Source organism: Lepidochelys kempii, chromosome 1 (assembly GCF_965140285.1).
Source record: "Lepidochelys kempii isolate rLepKem1 chromosome 1, rLepKem1.hap1, whole genome shotgun sequence".
NCBI lineage: Eukaryota > Metazoa > Chordata > Testudines > Cheloniidae > Lepidochelys > Lepidochelys kempii.
The window spans coordinates 1138094-1164948 of record NC_136380.1 but is presented as its reverse complement, the minus strand read 5'-3'; the positions used below and the strand labels follow the sequence as shown (position 1 = coordinate 1164948).

General features: G+C 48.7%; 1 protein-coding gene across 1 annotated transcript; it reads left to right on the top strand.

Moving 5' to 3' along the window:
• The first annotated feature begins 19914 nt into the window (after window positions 1-19914).
• LOC144930614 (olfactory receptor 52K1-like) lies at window positions 19915-20913 on the top strand. The gene has a single exon (XM_078853060.1). It carries the CDS (start codon window positions 19915-19917, stop codon window positions 20911-20913), a length of 999 nt encoding a protein of 332 aa, XP_078709186.1.
• The last annotated feature ends 5942 nt before the right edge of the window (window positions 20914-26855 follow it).

Sequence of the window (26855 nt, the reverse complement as noted above, 5' to 3'; positions counted from 1 at the left end):
AGTGGATGTTTTCAGAGAACTATCTACAGTGACTCCAAAATCTCTTTCTTGAGTGGTAACAAGAAGGGAAATTTAAGACTAACTTAACTCTAAATCTTAAATCTAAGTTAAGAAATCTAAAGGCACCTTACAAAACTAATAATAGTAATAAAAAAATATACCCCAAACTGGTTCAACAATACTTGAAACAAGTCCTAAAAGAACGGATGGGGGTAGGATGCTTATCTTCCCTCGATGGCCAATGTGTATTAGCAGATTGAGAGGTAAACCCCCTGGCTTGACCTACTGAACAGAGGGGCAAATACTGCTCAGAGACAGCTCAAGGGGAGGTGTCAAGGTTCCTTCCCCACTCTGAACTCTAGGGTACAGATGTAGGGACCCACATGAAAGACCCCCTAAGCTTATTTCTACCAGCTTAGGTTAAAACTTCCCCAAGGCACAAAGTCTTTGCCCTTGGATTAGGTAAAACGCTGCCACCACCAAGTGTTTTAGACAACGAAAAGGGAAAGGACCACTTGGAGTTCCTATTTCCCCAAATTTCCCCCCCCAAGCCCTTACACCCCCTTTCCTGGGCAGGCTTGAGAATAAACAGGATGTGCACAAACCAGCCTTGGATTTTTAAGACCCAAAAAACCCAATCAGATTCTTAAAATTGAGAACTTTATTAGAAGAAGAAGAAGAACAACAACAACAACAACAACAAAAAGATAAGAAAACAACTCTGTAAGATCAGAATGGAAGATAATCTTACAGGCAGTCAGATTCAAAACATAGAGAATCCCTCTAGGCAAAACCATAAGTTACAAAAAGACACAAAAACAGGAATATGCATTTCCTCCAGCACAGCCAATTTACAAGCCCCCCCCCAAAAAAAAATAAAACCTAAAGCATTTTCTAGCTAGATTATTTACTAACTTTACAGGAGTTGGAGAGATTGCATCCTTGATCTGTTCCTGGCAGAGGTATCACAGAGACAGAAAAAGCCTATTTCCCCCCCTCCAGATTTGAAAGTATCGTGTCCCCTCTTTGATGTTATGGACTTGAACTGGGACTGTATAGAACATGGTTGCAACCAAGGTCCTGTAGTGGCACCAAATCTTGTATAAAGGGGGTGAAATCAGGTGTCTAAGACAAGGTTAGGATGATGCTGTCTGTTTGCATGTATCATTTTTGGATTTAAAGATATAAGTATTGGCTCTAGACTGTCTGTATTCCAAACTTACGCTATGTTTCTGGGTGACACCCCAGACAAGTGGGTGTCAGATCTGCCTAGCCTGCTTGATGGCCCCTTAAGGACCATCAGCTATGCAACTGACCCACTGAGAGAAGGCAGACATGCCTGGTGACTCAGCAAGGCATGCAGGGACCTGCCTTTGGACAGAACTCTGAAGTGTTTCCAGGCCATGGGATGGATAGCTTGTCTTTGGGACAAAGAAAGCAGAGACCACATGGCAAGAGACTATAAAAAGCTGGTGTAGCTCCTCCATCTGGTCTTCAGTCCTGATTCTTGCCTCTGGAGGGACTTTGCTATAAACCCAAGCTTTGAACCAAGGACTGAATGACCCATCCCAGCTGGGGATGTTCTCCAGTGACTTGATTTGAACCTGCCGTTTATTCCATCACTGCTACAAGCCTGAACCAAGAACTTTGCCGTTACTGTATGTCATTGATTCCATTTCTCCAATTCTAGCTCTCATCTATATATTTTTCCTTTTAAGAATAAATTTTTAGATTTGAAAGGATAGGCAAGAGTCTGATTTGTGGGTAAGATCTGATTTGTATATTGACCTGGATCTGGGGCTTGGTCCTTTGGGATTGAGAGAACCTTTTTCCTTTTACTGGGGTATTGATTTTCATAAGCATTTGTCCCCATAACGAGTGGCCCTGGTGGTGATACTGGGAAATTGGAGTGTCTAAGGAAATGGCTTGTGTGACTTGTGGTTAGCCAGTGGGGTAAAACCAAAGTCTTCTCTGGCTAGCTGGTTTGGTTTGCCTTGGTGTGCATAGAAACCCCAGCCTTGGGCTGTAACTGCCCTGCTTGAAGCAATTTGTCCTGATTGGCACTCTCATTTGGGTCCCACCAGAACCAGCATCGTTATACCACCATTGGTCATTTTGGGTCAGGTACCAGTGAGGTTAGCTTAGCTTCTTAACCCTTTGCAGGTTAAAGATTTTGCCTCTGGCCAGGAGGGATTTTATAGCACTGTATACAGAAAGGGGGTTACCCTTTCCTTTATATTTATGACAGGGCAATCTGGGGAAGCTGAGGGGACTACCAAAGGGGGTAACTGGAACCGTACAAGTTCTGAGCTAACCACATTAATCAATTCCACGGCCACCACAAGTGTGGGTGATTGGGCCCAATGCAATTGCCTAATCAATACTCAAAAAGAACCCCAACCAAAAAACCCCAACTGCTCAGAAGAGTCTGCAAACCCAGCTAATTCACCTTTTTGGTCCGCAAATACTGTTTTACATCATCACTGCACATATTCAGGAATTGTTCCTGAGTAACCAAAACATACATTCCTTCAAAGCTTATAATGACATTTCCCCTCACCCACTTATCTAACAAGTCTATCATTTCATTTACTTAAGCCACATTACTCAATCCAGATCCCTCTTAAGATGCCTGAATTTAACCCTGTAGGTTTCAGGTGTAACGTGAAACTGTTTCAAAACCAGTTCCTTAAATTTACCATAGTTTGACGCATCATCAATAGGCATCTTATTGAATATGTCCAGAGCTCTGCCAGTCAATTTTCCTATCAATGTGGTCATCTTTTGATCTTTGGGGATTGCATGGAGGGTGCACAGTCTCTGAAAGGTGATGAAATATTTGGCAGTATCGCTGGATTCATCATATTGTGGACATAGTTGCTCCCATTTGTGGATTTTGGGGGACGTGGAGCCAGCAGCTGGAGGATTTTGTCTCTTCCACTCCATAAGAGCCAGTTCATGCTTCTGGGCCTCAATCTGGGCCTGTATTTCTCTCTCTCTTAACTCCAGGGCTCTTTTGTCGCTGGCTGCCTCTGCTTCCATTGCCCTTTTGTGTTCAGCTTCCTCCTTGGTTGCGTCTGCATTAGTTTCCATTTGTTTTAATTCCATCTGTCTTTTATGTTCATTTTCTTTCTCAGCCATTTGCAGCCTGTGCAGTTCTAGCTTTTTCTGAGCCTTGCTCTCACTCATGTTGCTGATTTTCCTGCCTATATTCCCTTCCCACAAATAAGCAAACAGAAAATAACAAACCAGTAACCACGTTGTTTGTTCTCCAGCCACCACACCCAAAACACACTTAAAATCACTACCAGTATCTCAAAGCAATCAGCTGTGCACAGATCCTGCTCGACTACGCTACTGTGATGGGTTGGATCACAGAAAACCCCTTCGGGAACTGCCAACTGATATGCTGGGACTATCTCTAAGCCATTTTCCCTGCCAGCTTGGGACTCCAGAACCTTGCCTGCTTGAGCCAGACACACTAGCCTGTTACAAACCCAGACCCAGGTCTGAACAATGTCCCCCAAAAGGCTGCGGGCTTAACTGAAAACAGCTTAAGAAATGTTCCTGTCTCCAGCGCTCAGGTGCCCAGCTCCCAATGGGGTCCAAACCCAACTAAATCCTTTTTACCCTGTATAAAGCTTACCCTGTATAAAGCTTATAGAGGGTAAACTCATAAATTGTTCGCCCTCAATAACACTGATAGAGAGATATGCACAGCTGTTCCCTCCTCCCCTCCCCCGCAGGTATTAATACATACTCTGGGTTAATTAATAAGTAAAAAGTGATTTTATTAAATACAAAAAGTAGGATTTAAGTGGTTCCAAGTAATAACAAACAGAACAAAGTGAATTACCAACAAAATAAAACAAAACATGCAAGTCTAAACCTAATTCAATAAGAAAGTGATTACAGATGTGTTGCGGTTCAAATACAAGACAGGACAAAGCTTTAAGCAAGCAAGCAGGCTGGTCTGCCAACGGACTCCTGTCCGTCAGCTTTCCACCCTCTCTTTTATTTCTCTCCCCCCTGCGCATTACATACTCTGACCGCAAAAGGCATCAACAAAGGAAACAATATGACTTTGATTAATATTCTTATTTACCAGCCTCTATCTACTACAGTCCTTGTTCTCAGGCCTTGAGCCCAGTCCAAGGAAGCTTCCCACGGTTCATGTCCTCTGGGCGACTTCCCATGGTCCATGTCCTTGGACGGAGCAGTGTGTGCACTGCTCCTACACAACACTCAGGGTGTGCCCTGAATGTTTGGAGGTGCATGGACTCTATATGAACCCTTCATCCCCTCCTTTTTTGTTTTTTGTGCTCGACCATCTCATGGTAGCCATCAATTTGCTTTTGCAAGCGATTTAACTCCCGGACAGACAAGGACATGACTCAGGGGGCCTGCCAGGGCGGGTCTCTACAAAGCCTTAACAAGGAGGGAATACATTGTATACAGCAGCAGCAAAAAATACGCCCAACAATCACAAGTACAGCATAACCAAAAAGTTGTCACAGCCATCCTAGAGAGGGCAGCCAACCTGTAAGCCAATTCCAAAAGCCCTCAAACCCCAGATCTTGGCGTATGTGTGCCGTAAGATTGGCCAATTCGGCCAGTCTAGTTTCTATGGAACGACTATTATCAGTTAAATGAAAACAACACATATGCCGAAACGTGGAACAGCCTAGATGATGTTTCAAGAGCAGAAAATCAATGGCTGCTCTGTTATCCAAAATCGCATCCCTTAATTCGTGCTGCTCCGTGTTAAGTAGGGCAATTGCCTGGGATGTTGCATTAATTGCCTTTGCCGCAAAACACGCCAGGGCATTTAAAGTTCTTGCTGTATAAGTGGCAAGCCCGGGGACCCCAACAATAGAGGCCGCTAAGGCGGTATACTCAGAGCGGCTGAGAAGATTGACATCTGCGACACAATCTTCTGAAAGGGGTGTACTTCTTTTACTGCGCTTTTGGCCGGCAAAAGGCAAAATGAGTGTCATTCTACTGAGGCAACAAAGGGTGCCATCGCTTAAATTTGCGGGAATATAACTAAAGGAATGTGAGCCGCAGGTAAAAAACCACCCTGATGGTAGGATGATATGGCCATAATTATACGAAACATTCACGGCATGAGAACAATTTAAAAAGGGTTGAGAAATTTGCCGACAGCCTAAGGGCACCTTTGTACTAGTGCAATTGACCACACGCGCACAGGTGACATTGTTGTCCCCGGCCGGATACGGTGTGTGGAGGGATATGGCCGTTTGAGGCAAAGTATAGTTGGCCAGGCCCCAATTAGCCATGCCAGAGTACTGGGAAGAGAGATTCGCGTAAGCAGCGAGCATCGTCTCATTCCCTAATTCCTCAGGGTGATGACATACTGGAATGAGGCATGTACCTAGCAGTTCTCCGGCTGCTACAGAATCAGATAAACAAAAGTGGGTAACATTTGCTATTGAAGCCAGTCTTTCCCATAGGTTATATGTCATTTGGGCCCATAACAGAGGAAGCGCTTCCGAGCCAACCCCTACAGGAAATAGCAGGCACAAAAGGCATACAATCAGTACAGAATTAGCAGTAATTTGGGCGAGAATTGCCACAAACAGAGTCTCAGGAGTCTCTGGCTGTTGATTTGCTGCCAGTCTTCGTTGAGCCACGGAGACCAATGCTTTTACTGCTCCCCATGTCACGGGCTGGCTTGGGACGCTACGCCTCCTCCGTTTCCATCCCGCCGTTGTCGACCCGGGAGGCACCGCGTTCTCCTCCAGGGTCAGCTGAAACTCCGGTCTGGGGTTCGATAGTCCCTGGTGCCACACCATGCTGTTTCAGTGCCGGTCGCACACACCGGGCCGGAACCCACAACGGTCCTGCAGGGAGAGAGACAGCAGCATATCCCCGACCCCAAGTGATTAAAGGCACTGGGCCCAGCCATTGCGGATCGGGCAGCTGACGGTAATAGACACGCAGTCTTTCCAGCACCTCGGATTTGTGAAAAAGCCGATCTGCGGGGGTCTGCTGATCTGCGTTCAGCGTTAAATTATTTAAAGTAAACAAAAGGACATGCAATTGTTGCTGAATGTCTCCTAAGGTTTGGAGACGCAGCTCCCCTTGTTTTAATTGTTTGTCAAGCAAGGTTTTCAGCGTGCGATTTGCACGTTCAACAATAGCTTGGCCCGTGGAATTATAAGGGATCCCGCGTTTTAGACGGACGTCCCATTGGGTACAAAAGGTGGAGAGGGCTGTGGAGCAATAGGCTGGGGCATTATCCATTTTTATCTGGCTCGGGCGACCCATAACAGCAAAACAGGCTAGCAAATGGTGAATAACTTTGGGAGTGGCTTCCCCACGCTGTGGGGTTGCCCAGAGGAATCCCGAATAGGTATCAATGGAAACATGTAAAAACGAATAGGGGTGGAATTGTGGCACGTGAGTGACATCCATTTGCCACAGCTGGTTCGCTGCGGTGCCTCTGGGGTTAACGGCATAAGAAAAGGTAGGAGCAGGAGCAGCACAGTGGGGGCAGGAAGGAACAATAGAACGTGCGTGATCAGCAGGAATGTGAAACTGCCGGGCCAAAACAGAGGCAGACTGATGGAAAAAGGAGTGGCTTTCAATGGGGTCAGAAAAAAGGGAATTTACCTGACTGAGTAACGCGCGATCGGTGCGCCCATTGCCCTCAGTGAGTAGCCCAGGCAGAGGGGTATGACTGCGAATATGAGCAACAAAATAAGGGAAATTACGAGTGGTGATAAGATACTGTAAGGACAAAAACAGGCGAAGAAGGTCCACATCGACCTGAGGGGTAATGAGGACAAGGGGTAAATGATCAATTACCTGATAAACATAATGCGTGTCCACGATTAAATTAAAGGGACAATCAACAAAAAGTTGAAAGGCCAAAATAACAGCAGCCAGTTCTGAGCGCTGCACGGAACGCTGTGGCAGCGTAAAACGAGAATGCCAACGAGGGGGGTCACCTAATTGATAGGTGACAACACCTCGATGTGGAGAGCCATCAGTAAAAAGAGTGACGGCTGAAACAATAGGTCGAGAGCGGCTAAGACGATGTACGATGAGTGGCACCTTTTGTGTAATCACTAACCGAGGATCTTTTGGGGGATTATAAGAGATCTCTCCCACATAATCACAAAGAGCAACCTGCCAGGCCAAGGAGGTGTGGCACAAAGAATCAACTTCACTACGGGACAAGGGGAACACAATGGCAACTAAATCAGTGCCCGTAAGTTGCACTGCATGGTGGCGGGTTTATGAACAAGGTCGGACAGGGCGTCTAAATAAGGATAAATGTTCCGAGGAGGAGTGGATGACAAATATATCCACTCAATGATAGAGACGGCTGTGTCTGTACGAGGCACAAACAGAGCTGCAGTAGGCATATGAGGGGTGGCAAGGAGAACCAACCGCGGGGGACAAACCTCAGTAAGTCTATCCACAAACTGCTGACTCAACGCTGCATTGATCTGTCGAATGCAGGCAATGTGCTCCTAAGTGATGGCAATAACTGTGCCTGGTGCCCGAGCTCCACGTAGGAGCTCGAACAACGGCTGCAGCATCGATGTGGGGAGACGGAAGTAGGGTCGAATCCAATTTAAATGACCTAAAATCTGTTGTAATTTAACAAGTGTTAGGGGTTGAGGTAGGACCAATTCCGGGCGAACAGGGGCAGCATAGGTTTGTAAAACCTTATGCCCGAGGTAGTGGTAGGGATAAGAGCGTTGGATTTTTTCTGGTGCCACTAACAGGCCATTTTGGCCAAGAATCTGGGACAAATATTCAAGCTGTTGTGCCGTGACCTGGGGACCACTAAGCAAAATGTCATCCATATAATGGTAGACCTTTAGTGTGGGGTATCGGGCATGAAAAGGGGCGAGGGCCCGATCCACAAAAAGCTGACACAAGGTTGGACTATTTTGCATTCCCTGGGGCAAGACCTTCCACTGATACCTTTGAGAGGGTCGCTGATTATTATATTCTGGTACTGTAAACGCGAATTTTTCGCGATCTTGTGGGCGAAGGGGGATGGTGAAAAAACAATCTTTTAAATCTAACACACAAAGCTGATTGATTTGAGGAATTAAATTCGGGTTTGGTAAGCCAAACTGCAAGGGACCCATGGGTTGGATGCGTTTATTTACTTCCCTTAAATCGTGTAACAGCCGCCATGCACCCGATTTTTTCTTAATAACGAACACCGGGGTGTTCCAGGGACTAGTGGGGCTCTCCAAGCGCTGGGCGTGCAAATGTTGTCGCACAAGCGAATGAAGCGCTTTCAGCTTTTCTAGAGGGAGGGGCCACTGGTCAATCCATACGGGCTCTAAGGATTGCCACACCAAGGGTAATGCGGAGGGCACGGTGGGTGAGGGAGGGTTTTGGGCCATTAGATATTAATATCGAGGGTGGTGTCCAGCTTTGCAAGCAAGTCAGCCCCAAATATTGAGGTGGACAGGGAGCACAAAAGGGCGGATCGTAGCAAGGGCATGGCCTCCTGGTTTACAGACCGTGATCCACGACAAACTTTGGCGCCTGGGTTTGCTACCCCCAATCCCCCACAACTCTTTAGAATGAACTATTGGCCAATTAACCGGCCACTCCAGATCACGAATCACCGTAACGTCAGCTCCAGTGTCCACCAGCCCTGTAAAAGGAACATTATTTAAGAGAAGTGTTAACTGAGGTTTCGAGGGACAGACCGACATTGTTAGAGCAACAAGTGGAGAGGACGTGCTGTGAGACGGCGACTGAGACAGCATTGATCCAAAGCCGCCTCCGCTCCAGGCTCAGTCCTCTGCAGCTGGCACCTGATAGGGCACTAAAATCAATTGTGCAATTGACCGTCCACGCGGGAGTGACTGCGGAAGATGGGTCCACACCTGACCCTTAATAACGCCGATGTAATCGGCGTCAATGACCCCTGGGATGACAAAAAAACCCTGTTTCCCAGCGTGTGAGCGAGGGAGAACCAGACCCACAAATCCGGCAGGGAGAGGTCCCGTTACCTGTGTAGGTATGGCGCAAACCTCCCCCGGCAACTGAAAATCAGCGTCCTCCTGCATAATCAAATCAAGCCCTGCACTTCCGGCAGTCGCCGCCCTCATGGAGTCTATGGATTTTAAGGCAGAGGGACAGTCGTCTGAGTGGGAAAAAACCCCGTTTGGCCCTGGGTTCGGGGGAGACCCGTCCTGCGGTTTCCCGACCTGCTACGACACTGATTAGCCCAGTGATAGCCCTTCCGACACTTGGGGCACTTCTTTGAGGGGCGAGCGGGCACCGTCGAGGAGCGGCACTCCCGCTGAAAGTGACCCTCCTTACCACAGCGGTAACAACGCTTCCCCTCCTTCCCGCTTTTCCGCAGGGCGGCGGCCAGAACTCTAGCCCTATGGGCTTGGGTGCCGATGTTTTGGCACGCCCGCAGCATGTCCGACAGCTCTAGAATGCCAGCGGCTTGTGCCGCCTGGAGAGCACGGCAGCAATCGTCGTTCGCATTTTCAACTGCCATTTTTAACAGGATCTCCTGAGCTGCCGCAGGGTTATCCACCTGTCGGAGGATAGCCTCCTGCAATCTGTTGGTAAAATCCATAAGGGACTCTGATGCACCCTGACAGATACTGGCAAAACTTTTAGTAGGCTTGCCTGAATCCGGGACCCTCTGGAAAGCATGCTGGGCACAGGTGGAAATAATGGGGAAGACGGCCTGAGGGAGTTGAGACTGCAGCTGGACAGTAGCAAACTGGCCCTCCCCTGCCAAGTGCTCATAAATGACACCTTGCTCTCTATACACCTGGGCTTGGCGTTCCGCCATCTGCCGATGCTCACTAAGCCAAATAACATACTGACTGGGCGTCAGCATCATGCACAGCAGCGCCTTCCAGTCCTCAGGGATCAGGGTGTACCCAGTACCTAGCCCTTCAATGAGACCACGTACATACGTGCTCGTGAGGCCGAACTCGCGAATCGCTTTCTTTACCTCTCGGATCACCGAGTAAGGCAGACTGACCCAGTTTGCAACCTGGTTGCCCCGGCCATCATCCTGCCAGGTCACCGGACAAACTGAGACCAGATCAGCCAGCTCCTCTGCCGTAATATTGGAGCGAGTCTTCGCTGTGTGAACCATTTGTTGCACCAGTGAAAGCCCCTGAGCAGATGCGGACGATCCCCCGGGGGGCCTCACAGGGGGACGGGGATCACACACCGGCTCCGGTGGGGAAGGCAAGGGAGGCGGTGGTAACTGGCCCTCCCCTTGGCTTAATTGGCTTACTGGTGAAATCCTAGCGGATCTTAAACATAAAAAAGAAGCTTACAAGAAGTGGAAGGTTGGACATATGACCGGGGAAGAGTATAAAAATATTGCTCGGGCATGTAGGAATGATATCAGGAGGGCCAAATCGCACCTGGAGCTGCAGCTAGCAAGAGACGTTAAGAGTAACAAGAAGGGTTTCTTCAGGTATGTTGGCAACAAGAAGAAAGCCAAGGAATGTGTGGGCCCCTTACTGAATGAGGGAGGCAACCTAGTGACAGAGGATGTGGAAAAAGCTAATGTACTCAATGCTTTTTTTGCCTCTGTTTTCACTAACAAGGTCAGCTCCCAGACTGCTGCGCTGGGCATCACAAAATGGGGAAGAGATGGCCAGCCCTCTGTGGAGATAGAGGTGGTTAGGGACTATTTAGAAAAGCTGAACGTGCACAAGTCCATGGGGCCGGACGAGTTGCATCCGAGAGTGCTGAAGGAATTGGCGGCTGTGATTGCAGAGCCATTGGCCATTATCTTTGAAAACTCGTGGCGAACCGGGGAAGTCCCGGATGACTGGAAAAAGGCTAATGTAGTGCCAATCTTTAAAAAAGGGAAGAAGGAGGATCCTGGGAACTACAGGCCAGTCAGCCTCACCTCAGTCCCCGGAAAAATCATGGAGCAGGTCCTCAAAGAATCAATCCTGAAGCACTTGCATGAGAGGAAAGTGATCAGGAACAGCCAGCATGGATTCACCAAGGGAAGGTCATGCCTGACTAATCTAATCGCCTTCTATGATGAGATTACTGGTTCTGTGGATGAAGGGAAAGCAGTGGATGTATTGTTTCTTGACTTTAGCAAAGCTTTTGACACGGTCTCCCACAGTATTCTTCTCAGCAAGTTAATGAAGTATGGGCTGGATGAATGCACTATAAGGTGGGTAGAAAGTTGGCTAGATTGTCGGGCTTAACGGGTAGTGATCAATGGCTCCATGTCTAGTTGGCAGCCGGTATCAAGTGGAGTGCCCCAGGGGTCGGTCCTGGGGCCGGTTTTGTTCAATATCTTCATAAATGATCTGGAGGATGGTGTGGATTGCACTCTCAGCAAATTTGCGGATGATACTAAACTGGGAGGAGTGGTAGATACGTTGGAGGGGAGGGATAGGATACAGAAGGACCTAGACAAATTGGAGGATTGGGCCAAAAGAAATCTGATGAGGTTCAATAAGGATAAGTGCAGGGTCCTGCACTTAGGACGGAAGAACCCAATGCACAGCTACAGAGTAGGGACCGAATGGCTCGGCAGCAGTTCTGCGGAAAAGGACCTAGGGGTGACAGTGGACGAGAAGCTGGATATGAGTCAGCAGTGTGCCCTTGTTGCCAAGAAGGCCAATGGCATTTTGGGATGTATAAGTAGGGGCATAGCGAGCAGATCGAGGGACGTGATTGTTCCCCTCTATTCGACATTGGTGAGGCCTCATCTGGAGTCCTGTGTCCAGTTTTGGGCCCCACACTACAAGAAGGATGTGGATAAATTGGAGAGAGTCCAGCGAAGGGCAACAAAAATTATTAGGGGTCTGGAACACATGATTTATGAGGAGAGGCTGAGGGAGCTGGGATTGTTTAGCCTGCAGAAGAGAAGAATGAGGGGGGATTTGATAACTGCTTTCAACTACCTGAAAGGGGGTTCCAGAGAGGATGGTTCTAGACTATTCTCAATGGTAGAAGAGGACAGGACAAGGAGTAATGGTCTCAAGTTGCAGTGGGGGAGGTTTAGATTGGATATTAGGAAAAACTTTTTCACTAGGAGGGTGGTGAAACACTGAAATGCGTTACCTAGGGAGGTGGTAGAATCTCTTTCCTTCGAAGTTTTTAAGGTCAGGCTTGAGAAATCTCTGTGAGACCGTGGCCACTTCATCTCTCCTCATGCCTCAGTTTACCTGTCTGCATAATGGGGATATGTTCATAGTGACTTTCCTTTGCTAGGTGTTTTGAACATCCTTCAACGAAAGGTGCTGCACAGTATGGTCACAGTTCTAGATGAGAATTAGTGATCTCTGATCCCTTAGCAACAGACCCATGTGCCTGCAGGGAGTGCTTGTGTCTCCCCATAGTCTCCAGATCTGTCCTTCTACAATCTATCCAGACACCCTGTAAATAACCAGGATATCAGACCCTGGGCAGATCTCGGCATTATCCCTAGTTTTCTTACTAATCAAGTATAATTTTTAAATATACACAAATACCCAAAGCAGCCAATTCCTCTCTGAGCACAGAGCTGAAGAGTTCTCATCTCCCTTTGGGAAGGTCCCTTAATTACTGTTTACTCCTAAAGATGGATGAAGAGCACAGAAGCGCAGACATGGAAAGAGAGACATTGCCGAGAGTGTCTCTGGTCTCCAACCTGTTTATATCCAGATACCGCTTCTCCCCTAGAGGCTGAGCAAACCCCCTGGGGTTACACAGAGCTGTATTATAAACGGTGCAGATCCCTGTCTCAGCTCTCAGTGTGGGATGCTGCTGCAGATGCTGGGGTGAGAGCGGTGTGGGACACAGCTACCTGAAGGGGATTCCCAGGAAAGACACTTCCGTCTCAGGATTCACAGGTACCATCTCTTGCTGAGGAGCTCACCTGCTCGACAAACCCAGTGCAACATGGACGTGATGGGACAGAGAATAGGTCTGGGGTCCTTTCCGCTCTGTGCAGCCATTGAACATCCCAGGGCTTTTGCCACAAGGGATGAGTTTGATCCGGTATCATGAGACAAAACGTCCCTTTTTGCTGTGCCTCCCCGGCTGATGGCCTCCAGCCCCGAGGCGGCTGCATTTCAGTGGTGCAGGGGATCCTTGAGGAGGAAAGGTGTCAGTAAAGGGACAGTACGAGGCCAGATTCTGAGGCCATGGCCCATACATTGCTCTGGCCCCACTGAGGCAAAACTCCCTGTGAAGTAAAAACCAATTAATGACCTCAGGAGCCAGCTGTGTGTTAATGCACAGACACCGTCACCTCCTGCTCTTGCATCTCAGGGCTCTGGCTGTTAACGGGTGGGGCTGTTACCTGACTTTTAATTTCTGGAAAGCATGGAGGTGCTAGGGCTCCTCACTGGAAAAACTATAAGAATTTTTCAACATGGGCAAGACATCGCCTCTCCTAGCTTCATTCGAGAAGTCAGCTGAGCTGTTACGTCTGAAACTTTCAAAAAATAATTCAGCTGGCAGCAGACACCCAGGGTGGGAAATTTCAGTCCAAACGCTTAAAGATTGGCAAACTTATAAGCAACTGAAAATCAGGTCTCGTAATGGAAGGTGTCAGACAGACTTAACTCACCATGGTGCCACCAGCACCACCGACAGTGGCCCATCCGTTTGTGAATCCCATTCAGCTGAGCTCTGTGCTCCAGTAACGTCAGTGGCAAGGAGTTCCACAGGCCAACAATGGATCATGTAAACAATTTTCTTTCATCAGAGTTACACGTTCAGACTTTCGACGTAACTGAACGTTCCCTTGTTCGGGTGTTGTGAGACAGAGTAAATATAAATGCCTGACCTACTTTCTTTATTCATAGATTCATAGGGTTTATGGTCAGAAGAGGCCACTAGATCATCAAGTCTGATCTTCTGTATAACACAGGCCATTAAAGTTAGCCCTCTATTGAGCCCCAAGACTTGTGTTTGACTATGGCCTGTTCTACACTAGGATTCTACATCCTAGAATCATAGAGCCACAGGATGAGAAGGGACTGCAAGGGTTAGCTTGTCTAACCCGCTTCGAAGATTCGGGATTTGTTGTGTCTAAGCCATCCAGGACAGATGAGTGTCCAGCCTCCTTTAGAAAATCTGCAGTGAGGGAGCCTCCATGACTTCCCTAGGCCTCTGTTCCATTATCCTCCTGTTCCCACATTTAGGCAGTTTATCCTGAGATTTAATCTAAATCTGCGAGGCTGTAGTTTGAACCCATCGCCTCTTGTCCTGTCCTCTGTGGCAAGAGAGAACAACTTTTCTTCACCTTTTTTACGGTGGCCTTTCAAGTATTTGAAGACTGCTGCCATGTCCCACTCAATCTCCTCTTTTCCAAACTAAACATGGCCAGTTCCTTCAGCCCTTGCTCGTATGGCTTGAACTCTATCCCTTTCATCATTTATGTCACCTGTCTCTGGTCATTTCAAGTTTCTCTACCTCCTTGCTATACACTGGTGACCCAAACTGGACACAGTGCTTCAACTGAGGCCTAACCAGCACCGAGTAGAGTTTTAGTATCACCTACCGTGTCTTGCATGCTACGTCTCTGTTAATGCAACCCCAAAATGCATTTGCTTTGTTTGCAAGAGCAAAATAATCCACACCCCGAAGGATGTGCTATATCAACCGAACACTGGTATAGACAGTAGGAGGTCAATGGAAGAGTTCTTCCACCAACCTAGCTACCATCTTTCGGGGAGGTGGATCACCTACACTGCCAGGAGAGCCCCTGCCATCAGCGTGAACCGTGTCTAGATTGAAATGCTAAGGCAGTGCTGCTGTAGCCTTTTAAGTGTAGAGAAGCCATCAAGCAGATCTTCCAGAAAAGCGTCCAGTCTGGAGCTCCAGACATGCAGAGTTGTAGAATCCACCACTACCCTTCGCAGTTTGTTTCAATGGTTAATCACCCTCAGTGCTAAACATTTGGCCCTGTTTTCCAGCTGGAATTTATCTGGGTTCAGCTTCCAGCCATTGGGTCTTGCTCTGCCTTTCTCTGCTTCACCAATGTTTTTCATAAAAGTCTCTGCTTGATCGTCTTTTTGATAAGTTAAATATGTGATGCCCTTTAAGTCTCTCACTGTCCGGCATTTTCTCCATCCTCCAACTATTTTTGTGGCTCTTTTCTGCGCCCACTCCAATTTTTCAACTTCCTTTCTGAAATGTGGACCCCAGAAGTGGACACAGTTGGTTCCACCAATGCCATGTGCAGAGGTAAAATCCTTCCCCTGCTCCAACTCATCACTCCCCTGTTTATGCATCTGTGATAAATATAAAGGGAAGAGTAACCATCTTTCTGCATAAAGTGCTATAAAATCCCTCCTGGAAAGAGACAAAATCCTTTCACCTGTAAAGGGTTAAGAAGCTAAGATAACCCCGCTGGCACCTGACCCAAAATGGCCAATGAGGGGACAAGATACTTTCAAAGCTGGAGGCGGGAGGGGGGGGAACAAAGGGTCTGTCTGCCTGTGAGATGATTTTGTAGGGAACAGATCAGGAATGCAGCCTTACAACTCCTGTAAAGTTAGTAAGTAATCGAGCTAGAAAAGTGTTCGATTTTCTTTTGTTTAATGGCTGGTAAAATAAGCTGTGCTGGAGGGAATGTATATTCCTGTCTTTGTGTCTTTTTGTAACTAAGGTTTTGCCTAGAGGGATTCTCTATGTTTTGAATCTGATTACCCTGTAAGGTATTTACCATCCTGATTTTACAGAGGTGATTCTTTTACCTTTTCTTTAATTAAAATTCTTCTTTTAAGAACCGGATTGATTTTTCATTGTTCTTAAGATCCAAGGGTTTTGGGTCTGTGTTCACCTGTACCAATTGGTGAGGATTCTTATCAAGCCTGGTGTAGGGCTTGGGGGGATATTCTGGGGGAAGACATCTCCAAGTGGGCTCTTTCCCTGTTCTTTGTTTAAATGCTTGGTGGTGGCACATAGGGTTCAAGGCCAAGGCAAAGTTTGTACCTTGGGGAAGTTTTAACCAAAGCTGGTAAGAATAAGCCCAGGGGGTCTTTCATGAGGGTCCTCACATGTGTACCCTAGAGTTCAGAGTGGGGAAGGAACCTTGGCAGCATCCGAGGATCACATCAGCCCTTTTAGCCACAGCGTCACACTGGGAGTTCATGATGAGTTGGTTTCCACAATGACTCCTAAATCCTTTTCAGGGCCTGTGACATTATTGACTTGAACTGGGATCGTAGAGATCATTGTTGCAACCAAAGTCCTATAGTGGCACTAAATCCTGTATAAAGGGGGTCAAATGAGGTGTCTAAGACAAGGTGCTGGTTTGGTGGTTAGGATGATGCTGTCTGTTTGCATGTAACATTTTTGTCGTTGAAGTTATGAACATTGGATCTGTCCTGTCTGTGGTTCAAACTTGTGCTGTGCTTCTGGGTGACACCGCAGAGAAGTTGGTGTCAGCTCTGCCCAGCCTGCTGGGTGGGCCATTAAGGACCATCAGCGACACAACTGACCTATTGAGAGAAGGCAGACACGCCTTGGTACTCATCAAGGTGTGCAGGGACCTGCAGGGACCGAATGGCTAGGCAGCAGTTCTGCGGAAAAGGATCTAGGAGTGACAGTGGACGAGAAGCTGGATATGAGTCAACAGTGTGCCCTTGTTGCCAAGAAGGCCAATGGCATTTTGGGATGTATAAGTAGGGGCATTGCCAGCAGATCGAGGGACGTGATCGTTCCCCTCTATTTGACTTTGGTGAGGCCTCATCTGGAGTACTGTGTCCAGTTTTGGGCCCCACACTACAAGAAGAATGTGGAAAAATTAGAAAGAGTCCAGCAGAGGGCAACAAAAATGATTAGGGGACTGGAACACATGATTTATGAGGAGAGGCTGAGGGAGCTGGGATTGTTTAGTCTGCGGAAGAGAAGAATGAGGGGGGATTTGATAGCTGCTTTCCACTATCTGAAAGAGGGTTCCAAAGAGGATGGATCTAGACTGTTCTCAGTGGTAGCAGATGACAGAACGAGGGGTAATGGTCTCAAGTTGCAGTGGGGGAGGTTTAGGTTGGATATTAGGAAAAACTTTTTCACTAAGAGGGTGGTGAAACACTGGAATGCGTTACCTAGGGAGGTGGTAGAATCTCCTTCCTTAGAAGTTTTTAAGGTCAGGCTTGACAAAGCCCTGGCTGGGATGATGTAGTTGGGGATTGGTCCTGCTTTGAGCAGGGGGTGGGACTAGATGACCTCCTGAGGTCCCTTCCAACCCTGATATTCGATGATTCTATGATTCTATGGATTCTATTCTCTGAGGTGTTTCCAGGCCATGGGATGGGCAGCTTGTCTTTGGGACAAAGAAAGAGAGACCACATGGCAAGAGAATGTAAAAACCTGCTGCAGCTCCTCCATCTTGTCTTCCGTCCTGCTTCTGACCTCTGGAGGGACTTTGCTTCAAACCAAAGCTTTGAACCAAGGACTGAAAGACCCATCCCAGCTGGGGATGTTCTCCGGAGACTTGATTTGAACCTGCCGTTTATTCCATCACTGCTGCAAGCCTGAACCAAGAACTTGGCCATTCCTGTATGTCATTGATTCCATTTCTCCAATTCTAGCTCTCATCTCTATCTTTTCCCTTTTATGACTAAACCTTTAGATTTTAGATTCGAAAGGATTGACAACAGCGTGATTTGTGGGTAAGATCTGATATGTATATTGACCTGGGTCTGGGGCTTGGTCCTTTGGGATCGAGAGAACCTTTTTCCTTTTACTGGGGTATTGGTTTTCATAACCATCTGTCCCCATAACGAGTGGCCCTGGTGGTGATACTGGGAAATTGGAGTGTCTAAGGAAGTTGCTTGTGTGACTTGTGGTTAGCCAGTGGGGTAAAACCAAAGTCTTCTCTGTCTGGCTGGTTGGGTTTGCCTTGGTGTGCACAGAAACCCCAGCCTGGGGCTGTAACTGCCCTGCTTTAAACAATTTGTCTCAGCTGGGTCCCGCTAGAACCAGCCTCGTTACAGGGTCCCTGCGTCCATAATACGGTGCCCTAGTCTGTGGGTCGGGCCTGCATTGCCTGTTGTGAGGGAATAACTTTTCATGTGACAGTATTAAAACAGGTTTCAGAGTAGCAGCCGTGTTAGTCTGTATCCGCAAAAAGAACAGGAGGACTTGGGGCACCTTAGAGACTAACACATTTATCTGAGCATAAGCTTTCGTGAGCTGCAGCCCACTTCATCAGTGCCACAAGTCCTCCTTTTCTTTTTGTATTAAACCAGTTTGTTTGTGTGGGCCCAGCTCATCAAATGTTCCAGATCAGCCGGTGTGCCTGCCCTGGCCTCCTCAGTGGAACCACTCTGCCAATCTTTGGGTTGTCTGCAAAGTTTTTCTGCAGCGATTTTCTATTTCCTTCCAGATCAGTGATGAAAATATTCAATAGCATCGGGCTTAGAACCCTGCTAAAAACACCCCCGTTCACCCCAAGGACAACGGCAGTTTTTAATCCACTTTACAGGTGCTCTACTGACATTGCAGACTTTCATTTTTCATATGAGTGTTTTCCACGCTGAATCCAATGTCTCAGAGAAATTGAAGTTAATTGCATCTATGCAGTTCCCTTGATCAGCCAAACCTGCACTCTCCTTGAAGGATGAAATCGGTTTTATTTGACAAGACCTGATTTCCATAAACCATGTTGGTGACGGGCATTAATTATATTCCTTGACTTTTTTTGAACTAATCCCAGACCAGCTTTTCCAGTGTTTCCTGACCTTGTCAAATCTTTTTTTTAAAATTCCCGCCCCCCCCCGCTTTTTTTTTAATACTTTTCATTTAACACATAACTGTCCTGTATGTGCCCTTTTGTTTTGACTCTGCTGCTGACAGGTCGTGTACTTCTACTCCCGAATGAGGTGTGTGGGCGATCGGTCAGTTTGTAACTCTGGTGTTCGTAACTCTACGGTTCTACTGTGGAGGCTGTTTAACATCCTCCTTGGCTGCTAATGGACTGGAGACTATTCCATCACCTCATGTGATAGGAGTACCTCCTACTGCCTCTTTCCCAGTGCAGAACAAACCTATTTCTTCAACACATCTATGTTTTCTGCAACATTAAGAAGTTTCCTTTCTCCCTCTCGGAATTGGCTTAAACTTTTCCTAGGATTTCTTTTGTTCTTAATATACTTAATAACCCCCTTTTTATTATCCTTAGTCCTGCCAAGCATGGAGTTTCCCCTGATGTCTTTATCGTTCCTTATCAGTTTTCATAACTTCCCATTTGTGTTGCCTGCTTCCTATTTTCCCTTTTTACCCATTTGTATCTGTTGCTTTTCCCCACATAACTGCTGCCTTCACTTTGCCACTGAACTCGGTTTTGAGCCAAAGTTCTCCACTTCCTAATTCTCCATCCCATTTCTTAGGCATCCAAACATTGTCTTTGATTTGGCCACTACTGCGAACAAGCAGGTGTTTTGTTGACCTGCTTTCATTGATGCCCAGGTCTTTTCCCTGAGGTGTGTCCTAGTTGGGATGTTTCTCCCTGGCACATGTCTTGGCAAAGGTTTGGGGTTTTTTTACGTGCTCAGATTTTGAGTAACCGGTTGAATGGGGACTCCCAACAGCATGGACTCTGTAGCCTGGCTTTCACTGCATTAAGAAACAATGATGGATAACCAGTATCCACTCTCGTGTTTCCTGCTGGTGCCTATTAAGGGTCCCCACAACAGGGCATGTAGAATTATTGACTCATGGAGCACCATCAACCATGGAATTGGGATTAGTAGGGCCAGTTGTTCATAATTCATTTATCTGACTAATGAAAATGTCGTTTTTCAGTGTGTGAAGAGCGACCGATCTGCTCCCCCAAGAGAACAGCCCCCAGTAGTGCATGTAGTGTCTCAAACTAACATTCTCTCTCCACTCAGGCATTTGTCCTGCGACCATCACCCTGGACCCTGGGCACACACAGGAAGTTGGGGGAACGTACGGTATATGCAGGAGACACCGTTCTGCCTCAGAGTTGGACACCTTCTCCCCTACGCCATGTCTGATTCCAACACAACCGACTTCACCAACCCCTCCACCTTCATCCTGCTGGGCATTCCTGGCCTGGAGATGGACCACGTCTGGATCTCCATCCCCTTCTGCACCATGTACATCATAGCCGTCTTGGGGAACTTCACCATCCTGGTCATTGTGAAGATGGAGCAGAGCCTCCATGGGCCCATGTACTATTTCCTCTGCATGCTGGCTGTCAGTGACCTGGTCCTGTCTACATCCACCCTGCCCAAAATGCTGAGCATCTTCTGGTTCAATTCCAAAGAGATCAATTTCAGTGCCTGCCTCACCCAGATGTACTTCATTCATAGCTTCTTAGTGATGGACTCTGGGATCCTAGTGGCCATGGCTTTGGATCGTTATGTGGCCATCTGCCATCCCCTGAGACATTCCACCATCCTGACAAACTTTGTGGTGGGCAAGATTGGCCTGGCCGTGGTGCTGCGTGGTGGCATGCTCATACTGCCCTATCCCTTTCTGACAAGACAGTGGCCATACTGCAGAACCACCATCATCCCCAACACGTACTGTGAGCACATGGCTGTGGTGAAGCTGGCCTGTGCCGACACCCACATCAGTAATTACTACAGCCTCTCTGTGGCATTCTTGGTGACAGGTCTGGATGTGTTTTTTATTGCTGTGTCGTATATCCAGATTCTCAGGGCCATCTTCAGTCTCCCCACAAAGGACGCCCGGCTCAAGACTTTTGGGACCTGCGGCTCCCACCTATTTGTCATTTTAACCTCTTACATCCCAGCTCTCTTCTCCTCCCTCATGCACCGGTTTGGTGACAATGTGGCGGTACATTTCCATGTTCTCATGGCCAATGCATACCTTCTAATGCCCCCCATGATGCACCCCATCATCTACGGGGTGAGGACCAAACAGATCCGGGACAGGTTGCTCCGGCTACTTACTCCTAAAGGAACCTAAAGTTTTCTCCTGGTGCTCTGGCTCTCAGACCCAGCTTCCTGCAGAGCTGGCTGGTGACATGGTGCTGGGCCCTCTTCCCTGAATCACTTGCCGGACAGTCAAAAAGGCAGTAAATGCTTTCCCGACCTTACTGTGCTGTGTCAGTGTGACAAACTGGGGAATAGGTCTATGTATCCACCCTTACCCCACCTCTTCTGCCAAGGTCCCGATCCTGCTTTGCCTCTTCCCCCCAAGGCTCCCTGCCTCTGTCGCTTGCTCCTCTATTCCCCTCCCCCTGTCACTTGATGGATCATATCCACCTCTCTCCCCTCACCACAGCTACAAGGGAGCATTTTCAGATTTTGTTGGGGGTGGCAACTTTAACCATGATTCCAAGGGGAACTTAAGGTCTTGAAAACTCTAGTTTGTTGGCAGATAACTTAGCAATTACCTGACGGGAGCACTGTGTCTAATTCTGATGTAAAAGAAAGAAACTTAAATAAATATTAGACCCTCTCAGGTCTGATACTAACATGTTCAGACATCTTGTGCCAAGTCACTTAATGGACACTGGTTAGGTTTAAAATATTCATGTATAATTCTTACTTTGTTACTACTCTGCAGAGAGAGAGACCTCATCAGGACTCCTGGGTTCTATCTCAGCTCTGGGAGGAGAGTGGGGTCTAGTGCGTTACAGCGGGAGTTGGGGGCGCAGATACATCTGGGGTATGTATGAGAACATCAGAACGGCCCTACTGGGTCAGACCAATGGTCCATCTAACCCAGTGTCCTGTCTCCCGACAGTGGCCAATGCCAGGTGCCCCAGGGGGAATGAACAGAACAGGGAATTACCAAGTGATCCATCCCCTGTCACCCACTCCCAGCTTCTGGCAAACAGAGGCTAGGGGCACCGTCCCTGCCAATCCTGGATAATAGCTATTGATTGACCTATCCCCCATGAAGTTATCTAGTTCTTATTAGATCCATGTTATAGTTTTGGCCTTCACAACATCCTGTGGCAAAGAGTTCCACAGGTTGACTGTGAGGAAATGCTTCCTTTTGTTTGTTTTAAATCTGCTTCAGACTAATTCTATTGGGTGACCCCTAGTTCGTATGTTCTAAGAAGGCGTAAATAACATTTCCTTGTTTATTTTCTCCATACCTCTCAGGATTTGAGAGACCTCTGTCATATCCCCCCTTAGTTGTCTCTTTTCCAAGCTGAAAAGTCCCAGTCTTATTAATCTCTCCTCATATGAAGCTGTCCCATACCCCTAATCATTTCCGTTGCCCTTCTCCGTTCCTTTCTGCACACAGCATTCAAGGTGTGGGCCTACCAGGGATTAATGTAGAGGCAACATGATATTTTCTGTCCTATAATCTCTCCCTTTCTTTCTTTATGATTCCCAACATTCTGTTTGTTTGCTTGATTGCCACTGCACTTTGAGGAGATGTTTTAACCCTATTCACTCCCCTTAGATTGTATGAACTCTCTGGAGCCTGATATCTCTGGGCTTTTCCTGAACTCTTCGCTCATGCTCCTTGTACCGAGGGGCAGTGCAGTGGTATTTATAGAATGGAATATGAAAAATAAAGACTAATAAAGTGGCAAGGATGAAACATGTATTGGGGTTGGATTCCACGTAGGAGGTCGTGTTTCACGTCGGCATTCCAATTCCACGGGCGGTTGTCACGGCGCTTGTGGGAACAGGGCTGTGTTCGGGGCATGCTGCAGTGCAGAGCAAAGGTGAAGGAGACAAGCCCCCCACAACTGCCATTTTTACGGGCTGTGCAGAGCGGAAAGGAGCCCAGACCCATTCTCTGACCCATCACGCCCACGTTGCATTGGGTCTGTCGAGCAGGTGAGCTCCCCAGCAGGAGAGGGTACCTGTGAATCCTGAGAGGGAAGTGTCTTCCCTGGGCATCCCCCTCCGGTAGCCGTGCCCCACACCGCTCTCAGCCCAGCATCTGCAGCAGCGTCCCACGCCGAGGGCCGACACTGGGGTGCGCACCGTTTATAACACAGCTCTGTGCAACCCCGGGGGGTTCGCTCAGCTTCGGGCGGAGACGTGGCATCTGAGTGGAAACAGGCCGGTGACTTGAGACTCATTCGCCAATGTCTCTCTTCCCCGGCCGCGCTTCTGCGCTATTTATCCAGCATTATGAGAAAACAATAATTAAGGGACCTTCCCAAAGGGAAGTGAGAACTCTGGGGCTCTGTGCTGAGTCACAGAGGAATTGGCTGCTCTGTGCATTTGTGTATATTTAAAAATTATGCTTGATTAGGAAGAAAACTGGGGATAAGACCTGTGTCTCCATGGGGTCTGATACCCTGGCTTTTAGGCCTTACATCATAGCTAGAGGCCGTATCCTATGGCTACAGGAAAAGGGTCTGATCCTTTCAGTACGTCCAGGCCCCGGAGATCCCCATGACTGACCCCGTCGTACCCCAGGTATGGCCTGGTCCCAGGGGGTCCCCAGGAGCTGCCCCAGGTACGACTGGCACCCAGGGGTCCCCGGGAGCTGCCCCGTTCTGCCCTAGGTCCGTCCAGGGTCATCAGACACTGTAACATTCCCACTGGCAACAAGGGCCAGAGCTGCTGGATGACGTCTGTCCCAGGGCCCCTCCCTGGCACGGTCTCTCTGCTCTGCATGCAGGAAAAGGGCCTGATCCTTCCACCTCGCTGGAGAAACCGAGGCTCCTGGAGGGTCCGGCAGCAGATGAGCCGGGTTTGAGGAAGGCAGCGGCGCCGAATTGCGTTTGTGGATCTAGCCCTGGCCGCCTTTCTGGACGATGCTTTAGTCAAGCACAAGTTACGGTTGGTCAAAGCCAGGGGGGCTGGCTGGCGACGCTTGGAGGAAAAAGCCAAGTTCCTGGACACTCACCTCTCACTTTCAAAAACTTTCCCCTCTTCTCTTTGTACAAGGAGCAGGCTCCCTGGGGCAAAACAGGTTTTTATCTGCTCTCTACCCGTCCTCCAGTGGCTCCAGTGTCCCAGCTGCTTGCCCTGCTCGAAGCCGGGCAACGCCCCTTCCTTCGGAGGCGAGAAGCTGTAGCAGCGTCCTGGGAGGAGACCCTGGTGTGGTGCTGTAGGACTGAATATGGCCATTTTTGCCAAGTATGATTATCCTGTTTCTATGCATGTATCAGCTTTGTGTCTGAAGTCATTACTGACAATCTACGGGTATCTTACAGCTTCACCTCTGCGGCCAGGACGAGAAGCCATGGGCTTAAATTGCAGCAAGGGAGGTGTAGGCTGGAGATTAGGAAAGACTTCCTAGCTGTCAGGGTGGCTAAGCCCTGGAACAAATTGCCCAGGGAGGTTGTGGAATCTCCATCGCTGGAGGTTTTCAAGAACAGGTTGGACACACACCTGTCAGGGCTGGTCTAGGTGGTGCTGGTCCTGCCATGAGGGCAGGGGACTGGACTAGATGACCTCTGGAGGACCCTTCCAGTTCTATGATTCTATGTGTTGTGTTCCTGGGTAGCACCCCTCAGGTGGCTAAGGCGGTACGTTGGTGGCCCTTTGAGGACACTTAGTGATCACAAAGGGCCACAGAAGAAAGGCGCCTCTGCAAGAATATGGGAAATGGCTGATCCTGTGAGTCATCAGAGCATGTAAGGACCTGGGATACGCTCACGTGACCCTGGACTCATCTCATCTTCTCTGCACTGGCTTTCCAACAAGGAAGCTCTGAACAAGGTCTGGTGACCCCAGCCTGCTTGTGTAATTTCTAGAGAGGCTTTGGTAAGCTCGGCTGTGTCCCACTGAGGCGCGGTGACACATGGACACCGCTGACAGGTGCTTCACAGACTCTTGCTCACTACTCCCAGGAGGTATCCCCCCCTTACAGATGGGGAAACTGAGGCAGCATGAAAGGAAGTGTCTTGAGCCAAGAATATAGCCCACTGTCACCCACTGACATCACTGGAGTATTTGGCCCAAGTTATTTAATTGGAGATGAAGCATCAGCAGAGACCAGTGAGCTGGGAGGGAAGGTGACTATTTACCAGGTTCGTGTTCTGCTAGCCAAGGGCCGTAATGAGCTGCACACGGCACGGCCTTGGTTCGTTGCAGCACACGGTTGGGCTGTACGCGCTGTGCAGCGTTCCCGGCGACGTGCCGTCCCTGGTAAACAAGCAAGAGGGGACTGAAAACTGAGCTGTGTGGAAACCTGCTTTGTGGCCACAGTTTCTTTAATGAATTCCTCCCGTTTAAGGACTGCAGCTCCACTGACCACGAGACACAAATAGCCTGAGTGTGTCTAATACAGCGCAGGGGAGCAATGCCAGTTCATGGCCAGAGCAGTGGTGCTGGGGGTGTGGCGGTGTCGGGACTCCCAGTTCCTCTTCTCAGCTCTGCCACCGACTCCTTGGGTGTCCTTGGGTGAATCACTTTACCTCTGCAGGACTCAGTCCATCCATGACACGGGGATAACGCTGCCTAGCAGCCTAGCTACAGAGCTTCTAAATGTAGTGATCAAAAGCGTCATGTAGAGGAGACGTTAGACTCAGCTTCCCTGTCCAGCTTCAGCCCCTGGGCAACGCGTGCCCTGCAGTTCCAGACAAGGTGTCCGTATACATGTGTCAATAGCCGGCTAATGTCAGGTGGGCAGTGTATCTCCTGCCCTGTGAGCTATCGAAGCCATCCCACCTCTGCCCAGCATCCCGTCTTCCCAGCTAATGCGGGGCTGATCCTTCTGCCTCTCTCGGCTCTTGTCCTCCCAGCTTCAAAGCTGATCCCTTGCCCTGCTCCCGAGGCCTGGCTCAGGCCAAAGGGCTCCCAGCCCATCCCCTTTGCAGGGACCCTGCCTTCTACAGGCCCCCAGCTGGGAGGAACACAAGGGAGCTGAAAGCTAAGGAAATGGGCCACACAATGGTCTCTGCCCTCAGGACCTTGTAGCTGAGCTTCAGGGCTCACAAGCTGTGTGATGCACAACCTCGTCTGCCTGCCACACAGCCCTCCTCCCACCCCTCAGCTGCTTTTATACGGCTTCCTGGCTTCCCGCACCAATCCCGACTGGCCTGTCGGCCCCAGCGCGGCATCCTCGCTGCACTCACTGCGGGCTCCTTGCCAGGCTGCAGCAGCTCCCGTCCCAGCCCCGGAGCAGATGGATCCCAACTGCGGGGCGGGGAGGTGGAGGTGACCCAGCGAGTGACGGGGAGGGGAGAACAAGAGCGAGCAGCAGCAGTGGGCATTTGGGGCAAGAGGCAGAAAGGGAGTGGGGCAAAGAGGCAGGAGGTGGAGCAGGGGCTGTGGTCTGGAGGGAAGATGTGTACCAGGGGCATGGCCTTGGGGGGAGAAGCGGGGGAAAAGGCAGGGATCCAAGGGTCATGGTGGTTAGTTCTCTGAAAACATCCACTCAATGGGCAGCGGCTGTCAAAGAAGCGAACAGACTATTGGGAATCACTGAGTACAAGGAAAGGGAGAGAAAATAAGGCAGAAAATATCAGATTGACTCTCTAGAAATCCCTGGTACACCCACATCTTGAATACTGCGCGCAAATGTGGTCGCCCCATCTCAAAAAAGATTTATTGGCATTGGAAAAGGTTCAAAAAAGGGCAATAAAATCATTAGGGGGATGGAACAGCTTTCATATGAGGAGAGGTTAATAAGACTGGGACTTTTCAGCTTGGAAAAGAGGCGACTAAGGGGGGATATGATACACTGGAGGGTAGGGATAGGATACAGAGGGCCCTAGACAAACTGGAGCATTGGGCCAAAAGAAATCCAATGAGGTTCAACAAGGACAAGTGCAGAGTCCTGCACTTAGGACGGAAGAACCCAATGCACCGCTACAGACTAGGGACCGAATGGCTAGGCAGCAGTTCTGCGGAAAAGGACCTAGGGGTGACAGTGGACGAGAAGCTGGATATGAGTCAGCAGTGTGCCCTTGTTGCCAAGAAGGCCAATGGCATTTTGGGATGTATAAGTAGGGGCATAGCGAGCAGATCGAGGGACAT